The sequence below is a fragment of the Bubalus kerabau genome, chromosome 21, assembly GCF_029407905.1.
Source record: "Bubalus kerabau isolate K-KA32 ecotype Philippines breed swamp buffalo chromosome 21, PCC_UOA_SB_1v2, whole genome shotgun sequence".
In the NCBI taxonomy this organism is placed as follows: domain Eukaryota; kingdom Metazoa; phylum Chordata; class Mammalia; order Artiodactyla; family Bovidae; genus Bubalus; species Bubalus kerabau.
In genome coordinates, this window is record NC_073644.1 from 48541259 (window position 1) to 48549772 (window position 8514).

General features: G+C 44.7%; 1 protein-coding gene across 2 annotated transcripts in view; it reads left to right on the forward strand.

Annotated features, from left to right (window-relative positions):
• Positions 1-8158, forward strand: part of SLC14A2 (solute carrier family 14 member 2) — a 70235-nt gene extending 62077 nt beyond the window's left edge. For both annotated transcript variants that reach the window (XM_055559029.1, XM_055559030.1), the window contains 2 exons: positions 892-941; positions 7839-8158. In XM_055559029.1, the coding sequence (XP_055415004.1) occupies positions 892-941; positions 7839-8039 (251 nt within the window). In that variant the 3' untranslated portion in view covers positions 8040-8158. The remainder of the gene's footprint in view (positions 1-891; positions 942-7838) is intronic.
• Positions 8159-8514: the final 356 nt, after the last annotated feature.

An 8514-nucleotide genomic window follows, 5' to 3' on the forward strand; every position in this document is an offset into this window, starting at 1 on the left:
TTTTGAATAGTCCTTTAGTGATTAGTACTTTAAAAACTATTTTCACTGAATGCAAATGTTCAGCCACACGAAGACAGAGTTTTTGATGGAGGTTGTTCATTTGTTGTCTGTGATTCCTGCTTTCCAGGCTGGTGATTGAAGCAACTCTTGTGTAAATTAATCTTTATATGGAGATTTGGGTGATTTACATCAGATACAGCAGTTAACCTTAAACACCTGAACATTGACCATAGGACCTTCAAATAGTCCTTGTAGGTGTGTGGTCGGGCTGTTCAGTGACTCTCTAATAAAGGTTTGCTGTTGTTAATATCCTAGGAACCATTGGGATGTTTTTAGTGGAGAAATTGAGGGTACAGAAGCAAATCCCAATTACGGTGGCCCATTTTCACAGACCCTGACCTCCCACCAGCTCTTGGGTCTCCCCAGTGGCTAGCCTGGCGATGCCCTCAACATGCAAAGCCCAGCAAGCATATTTGGTCTTCCTCAAGCCTACAGAATGCTGTTCCTCCCTGGAAACCCATATTATGTTAATAACTTGTGATGAAATATCCCAGCAGGGAGTTCTGGGATTCACACGCCTTGGCTGTATAGTAAAACGCTCATTTATGGTTTATGCTGCTAAATGTTCCTTTGCTAGAATGCAAGGTGGTAGGACCCAGGAGAACTGTAACAGCTAAATTCTGGTCCTTTTTAACAAAGTTCATCTGCTGTCTTCGTTATGCCGGCATTTGCGTGGAATTTAACACTTTTCAAAGCTGCCAAGCAATGGAAATGTAACTCAATTTTTTTTTTAACCCAAGAGATAGCATTTGTGGCATAAAATGTATGGGGAGAGAATGTATAAACTTGAGGCACTGCTGGTTTCCTGACGATTTCTTTGTTCTCTTGCAGCACTGTTTACAGCCTACCTGGGTACCGCCCTGGCTAACATGTTGTCTGTGGTGAGTCAACAGGGCTAAGGACATGCCTCACACCCTCCCCCATGTTCTCTCGGCTCCCTAAGCCCCTCTTCCAAGAACCCCTCCCCAATCCATCTCTCTTGTCTCAAATCATTTGCATCCTCCACTGTGGGTTGCTAGGATGATTAAGCACCTCACCCAGATACTGCAATCCCTGCAAGACTACATGTGAAATATTGAAAAGGTAGATTCTTTATCCACTGAGCCATCAGGGAAGCTCTTCATTTCTTTAAATACATGATCTTAAGGAGCAGTGACACCACAAGGAACTGACCCAGACTTGCCCGTGAGTGTCCAGGAGTCTCTGGCGGACGTGTGGGTCGGTGGTGGCCCGCTGCAGGGTTGGGGGCACTGAGTGCAGCAGTGCGTGCATGGGACCTTTTGAAGGAGGCCACCATTGTCTTCATTACCTCCACCATAGTTTGGTCTCAGGTCAAACAACTGGAAGGGAACACAGCCCTGCCCATCAACAGAAAAGTGGATTAAAGATTTACTGAACATGGCCCCTCCCATTAGAACAAGACCCAGTTTCCCCACAGTCAGTCTGTCCCATAAGAGGCTTCTATAAACCTCTTCTGGGCTTCCTTAGTGGCTCAGAGGGTAAAGCGTCTGCCTACAATGCAGAAGACTTGGGTTCAATCCCTGGGTCAGGAAGATCCCCTGGAGAAGGAAATGGCAACCCCACTCCAGTAATCTTGCTTGGAAAATCCCATGGTCTGAGAAGCCTGGTAGGCTACAGTCCATGGGGTCGCAAAGAGTCGGACATGACTGAGTGACTTCACTTCACTTCATAAGCCTCTTATCATTCTCCATCAGAGGGCAGACAATAGTAAACAAAATCACAGAAAACTAACCAATCTAATCACAGTGGACCACAGCCTTGTCTAACTCAATGAAACTATGAGCCATGTAAGGCCACCCAAGAAAGACGGGTCATGGTGGAAAGATCTGACAAAATGTGGTCCACTGGAAAAGGGAAACGCAAACCACTTCAGTATTCTGGGCTTGAGAACCCCATGAACAGTATAAAAAGGCAAAAAGATAGGAATACTGAAAGATGAACTCCCCAGGTTGGTAGGTGCCCAATATGCTACTGGAGATCAGTGGAGAAATAAGTCCAGAAAGAATGAAGAGATGGAGACAAAGCAAAAACAACACCCAGTTGTGGATGTGACTGGTGATGGAAGTAAAGTCCAATGCTGTAAAGAGCAATATTTCATAAGAACCTGGAATGTTAGGTCCATGAATCAAGGCAAATTGGAAGTGGTCAAACAGGAGATGGCAAGAGTGAACATAGACGTTTTAGGAATCAGTGAACTAAAATGGACTGGAATGGGCGAATTTAACTCAGATAACCATTATATCTACTACTGTGGGCAAAAATCCCTTAGAAAAAATGGAGTAGCCATCATAGTCAACAAGAGAGTCCGAAATGCAGTTCTTGGGTGAAATCTCAACAACAGAATGATCTCTGTTCATTTCCATTCAACTGAATAGTTTGAAGGCAAACCATTCAATTTCACAGTAATCCAAGCCTATACCATAACCAGTAATGCTGAAGAAGCTGAAGTTGGATGGTTCTATAAAGACCTACAAGACCTTCGAGAACTAATACCCAAAAAATGTCCTTTTCTTTATAGTGGACTGGAATGTAAAAGTAGGAAGTCAAGAGATACCTGGAGTAACAGGCAAATTTGGCCTTGGAGTACAGAATGAAGCAGATCAAAGGCTAACAGAGTTTTGCCAAGAGAACGCATTGGCCATAGCAAGCACCCTCTTCAACAACACAAGAGAAGACTCTACACATGGACATCACCAGATGGTCAATACTGAAATCAGATTGATTATATTCTTGGCAGCCAAAGTTCGAGAAATGCTATACAGTCAGCAAAAACAAGACCAGGAGCTGACTGTGGCTCAGATCATGAACTCTTTATTGCCAAATTCAGACTGAAATTGAAGAAAATAGGGAAAACCACTAGACCATTCAGGTATGACCTAAATCAAATCCCTTACAATTATACAGTGGAAGTGACAAATATATTCTAGGGAGTAGATCTGATAGAGTGCCTGAAGAACTATGGATGGAAGTTCATGACATTGTACAGGAGGCAGTGATCAAGACCATCACCAAGAAAAAGAAATGCAAAAAGGCAAAATGGTTGTCTGATGAGGCCTTACAAATAGCTGAAAAAGAAAGATGCAAAAGGCAAAGGAGAAAAAGAAAGATATACCCATTTGAATGTAGAGTTCCAAAGAATAGCAAGAAGAGATGAGAAAGCCTTCCTCAGTGATCAATGCAAAGAAATAAAGGAAAACAATAGAATGGGAAAGACTAGAGATGTCTTCAAGAAAATTAGATACCAAGGGAACATGTCATGCAAAGATGGGCACAATAAAGGACAGAAATGGTATGGACCTAACAGAAGCAGAAGATATCAAGAAGAGGTGGCAAGAATACACAGAAGAACTGTTCAAAAAAGATCTTCAGGACCCAGATAACCGCGATGGTGTGACCACTCACCTAGAGCCAGACATGCTGGAATGAGAAGTCAAGTGGGTCTTAGGAAGCATCACTATGAACAAAGCTAGTGGAGATGATGGAATTCCAGTTGAGCTATTTCAAATCCTAAAAGATAATGCTGTGAAAGTGCTGCACTCAGTATTCTAGCAAATTTGGAAAACTCAGCAGTGGCCACTGGACTGGAAAAGGTCAGTTTTCATTCCAATCCCAAAGAAAGGCAATGCCAAAGAATGTTCAAACTACCACACAATTGCACTCATCTCACACAGTAGCAGAGTAATGCTCAAAATTCTCCAAGCCAGAATTCAACAATACGTGAACCATGAACTTCTAGATGTTCAAGCTGAATTTAGAAAAGGCAGAGGAACAAGATATCAACTTGCCAACATCCTTTGGATCATCAATAAAGCAAAAGAGTTCCAGAAAAACATCTATTTCTGCTTTATTGACTATGCCAAAGCCTTTGACTGTGTGGATCACAACAAACTGTGCAAAATTCTTAAAGAAATGAGAATACCAGGCCACCTGACCTGCCTCTTGAGAAATCTGTATGCAGGTCAAGAAGTAACAGTTAGAACTGGACATGGAACAACAGACTGGTTCCAAATCAGGAAAGGAGTACGTCAAAGCTGTATATTGTCACCCTGCTTATTTAACTTACATGCAGAGTACATCATGAGAAATGCTGGGCTGGATGAAGCACAAGCTGGAATCAAGATTTCCAGGAGAATATCAATAACCTCAGATATGCAGACGACACCACCCTTATGGCAGAAAGTGAAGAATTAAAGAGCCTCTTGATGAAAGTGAATGAGGAGAGTGAAAAAGTTGGCTTAAAAATCAACATTCAAAAAACAAAGATCATGGCATCTGGTCCCATCACTTCATGGCAAATAGATAGGGAAACAGTGGAAACAGTGACAGACTTTATTGTTTGGGGCTCCAAAATCACTGCAGATGGTGACTGCAGCCAAGAAATTAAAGATCCTTGCTCCTTGGAATGAAAGCTATGACCAACCTAGACAGCTTATTAAAAAGTAGAGACATTACTTTGCTGACAAAGGTCCATCTAGTCAAAGCTATGGTTTTTCCAGTAGTCAAGTATGGGTGTGAGAGTTGGACTATAAAGAAAGCTGATCACCAAAGAATTGATGCTTTTGAACTGTGGTGTTGGAGAAGACTCTTGAGAGTCCCTTGGATTTCAAGGAGATCCAACCAGTCAGTCCATTCTAAAGGAAATCAGTCCTGAATATTCATTGGAAGGACTGAGGCTGAAGCTGAAACTCCAATACTTTGGTCACCTGATGTGAAGAACTGGCTCATTGGAAAAGACCCTGATGCTGGGAAAAATTGAAGGTGGGAGGAGAAGGGTACGACAGATGATGAGATGGTTGGATAGCATCATCGACTCTGTCGACATGAGTTTGAGTAAGCTCCAGGAGTTGGAATAACAGGGAAGCCTGGTATGCTGCAGTCCATGGGGTCGCAAAGAGTCAGACACAACTGAGCAACTGAACTCAACTGAACTGTCTCAAAACACAGTTTCCTCAGCATCTACTAGACAGAAGGAGCCAGGCCTCAAAAGTAGAAATGTCCACGTTAGTCCATCAGATCCTGTGGTCAGGGGGCAGGTGGAAGGACAGTGTGAAGAGCATGATCTTATAAATCAGACTCATATTTTGTAAGTTTCTTGTAAGTCAAGCTCCTCCACAACTAATTTTAAAACATGATTATTTAATTTTTCCCCTATGTTTCTGGATCAACACCCAGTTAACTTGTGGGCCAGTGTACATCTTTGTTCATCCCACAGCAACTGCTGGGTCTGGTGTCATGAGGCAAGGTTTCTGGGATGACAGGGAGCCAAGTCCAAGAGAAGCCAGAGCTGGTGGCTGAGCACTTGCGCGGCAGTCTGAGAACCTTTGTTTGTCTCAGCACCAATGTAGACCTGTGAAGTCCAGGGGAGCCATATGGCCAGCCCCAGCCCCATATACACATTGGGGCCCAGGCCCCATTGCAGAGCACATGGGGCTCAGCCTACAGTTGATGCCTCCCCCTCCATAAGCATTGAAGGCTCATCACAGGCAACCAGATGGAAATTTCACTAACACCTGTTTAAATCTCTCCTCCACCCTCAGTGACATTGGGTGGTTTGGACATAGCATAGGAAGGAAATTTTTAAGCAATAGAACTGAACCTCCCTGATACCATCCTGTGTGCCCTGCTGGATTAAGTCCCTTCTCTGGGCCCCATCACATTTTGTATGCATATCTGCTATGACACTTGACATATGACATATGACATTTGACATATGACAAAGTGCATACAAACGACACTGTGACAAGTCTGGTACACACCAGTCCTCTTCCACCTTCAGCCCTTGTGCCCCTTCAGAACAGGGGCCTGATTGTATTCCTATCTTTATCTCTAGTGCCTGTTACAGTGCTCAGCTCATAGTAGGTGCTCAAGAAATGTGGAATGAATGAAACTCTCAGGTAGTGAGCCCCCACCTTGGGGTACATTAGAGCTGGGGCTAACTAGCCAATCACCAGAAACAGGATGAAGCCTGATGTCTGAGGCTCCTGTCTGCTCCAGGCTTTTTCATCTCTTCTTGCCCCCATCCTTTCACCTAATTGTCCATCCAACAGCTATGTGTCCTTCCTCAGACCAGGAAATGATGCAAACAGGAGGCTTTGGCTCCTGATTGCTTGGGGTCAATGGCCCCTTCCTCTATGTGCAGAGAAGTTACAGGTTACACCACTCAATCTAGACATTTTTCAAAACAAAATCATGTTTACTTTCTGTGTGCATACTATGTTTAAGATACTGTGGCTGTCCACTCTCAGGGATACAAATAAATGCAGGCTATTAATTCACTCTGAAGGAATTCCCAGTCTCCTTGAGGAGCAGGGTATAAAAGTGTTGAATGGCATTTATGAGACTGTTCACACCTCCACAGAAGAGAGCACTGAAGAGCTGCACAATTTTGCTTTCTAATCAGCCTCAGCATGTGCAGCCCCATAACTTCACAGGGCTGCCCTCTGCTGGACGACAGTGACCACAAATGAAGACCATTTATTGAGCACTTAGTATGCACGAGGCACCAACTCTTTGAGTAGATAGCTTTATGCCTATTTTCTTCTTGAGGAAATAGTTTTCAGAAAGAGGAAATGGCTCCCACAAAGGTGACTGGAACTGAGATTTGGATCTGGGTCTGTGGAACTCCCAGCCACATCCTTCCCACTGTAGGACTTGAAACACCCCACACAGCCTTAGCAGGGCTTTGGAAAGATTCACAGAGTGGAAATCATGAGTCGTGGGTGTTCCTTAAGGCTTCATTGCTCCTTAAGTCCCACCCAGCAGGGCCATCTTTGAGCATGCGCACATACCTGGCCTCATTCCTCCAATGGCATTTCCTGAGGTTTGTACTGCTTATGATAAAAGGGTGTGTGGAGGAGAAGGGGCATTGGTTTGATTTGCTTCATAGTTGGATTTTCAGGCTCTTTGCTAAAAAGCTATTGAGGTTATCCCAAATGAAGAATGAGGAGGGGTATTTAAAAGGCTCAGGGCAATTTAAGGAATAAAAACCAGAGGAACATCAGGAGAGAGGCTGTTGGGGATGGGAGCACCCTTGAGGAGAGGCTCAGTTCCTCTTGGTCTTAGCTCCCTGGGACCCAGATGTGACATCTCTGCCTCTCTCCATACGTCTGCTCTGTTCCTCTGTCTCTCTGGAATGGGTTTCTTCTGCTGCACACAGGCCCCCAAATATCCACCCAGCACTGGCTGGCTCTCGAGTTTTTCCTGATCGAGAGCCTTTGAACACAGTCTCTGTGTCTCTTAGTTCAGACTCTCAAGAGGGAGATTCTATTCCCAGTTTGTCTGCCTAAGGGAAGCTGTATTTGAGCTACGTGTTTATCTCTAGCCCAAGCAGATAGGAACAAAGAGAAAAAGGTTTTGAACAACAACAAAATAAAAATGGCTGCCAAAGCTGTTCCTTCAACAGGGGCTTGGAGAGGTGAGGAGAAGGTGAGGAATGGCCACAAGTCCTATAGTGAGGAGGCAGAGCCTGGCCAGACACCCAAGAAGAAATGTGTCTTCTACATAGAGGCATGTTATAAGAGGGTTCTGGTAGGGTTCTGCATTTTGAAGAATATGTGCTTGTCAATGCAGACTGACACACACCTCCCCCCCCCCAGCACAATTTGATTTATATTGATCATGAATTAATTACTATTGCAATCAGTGCCCACAAAGCCTCCCCTTCTCCACCCAGGACGGTAGCTGGTTGAGAAAGGCTGATGAAACGAGCACGGGCATCTGACGTAACCAAGACTCCTCTTGTGTTCCCCTCCCCCCAGTGTGGACTACCACCCTGCACCTGGCCCTTCTGCTTCTCTGCCCTCACCTTCCTGCTCCTGACGACCAACAACCCCGCCATCTACAAGCTCCCACTCAGTAGAGTCACCTACCCAGAGGCCAACCGCATCTACCACCTGTCCCAGGAGAAAAACAGAAGAGCATCGACCATCACAAAGTACCAGGCCTATGATGTCTCCTAAGTTGCCCTTTCCAATACATGTCCCTGTAAATTCAGCCTTTGGCAGGGTGTCCAGGTTCCCAAGCTGAAAGCCACTTAAGCTCTCCTGTCTGTTCTATGATTCTGCCCCCAAGCAAGCCTACACCCTAGTTATTCCCAAGAACAGGGAAATATGCGTGCAGTCACTATTCAGGAAGCTCTCGGTTCCAAGATGCACAATATTTGTCAATAATATGGTTACTTTCAACTCTGTACCTATAGTTCACTCTGTAAGAGCTCCCTTTGAGGAGAAGCTTCCCTCTTCTGCAAAATAAACCACATCCTTAAGGACAACTCACCAGGAAGGGGACAGAGATGGGTGACATTGTCATCGTCATTTAGTGCAGTGATGTACAGTATCAGGAAATCAGCCAACAAGGCCACGGGCGGATCTGCCTCCAGCTCTGCCATGAGTGAACTCCAACCACTCAGGTGGGTCCATCCCCCTTCTCAGCTCC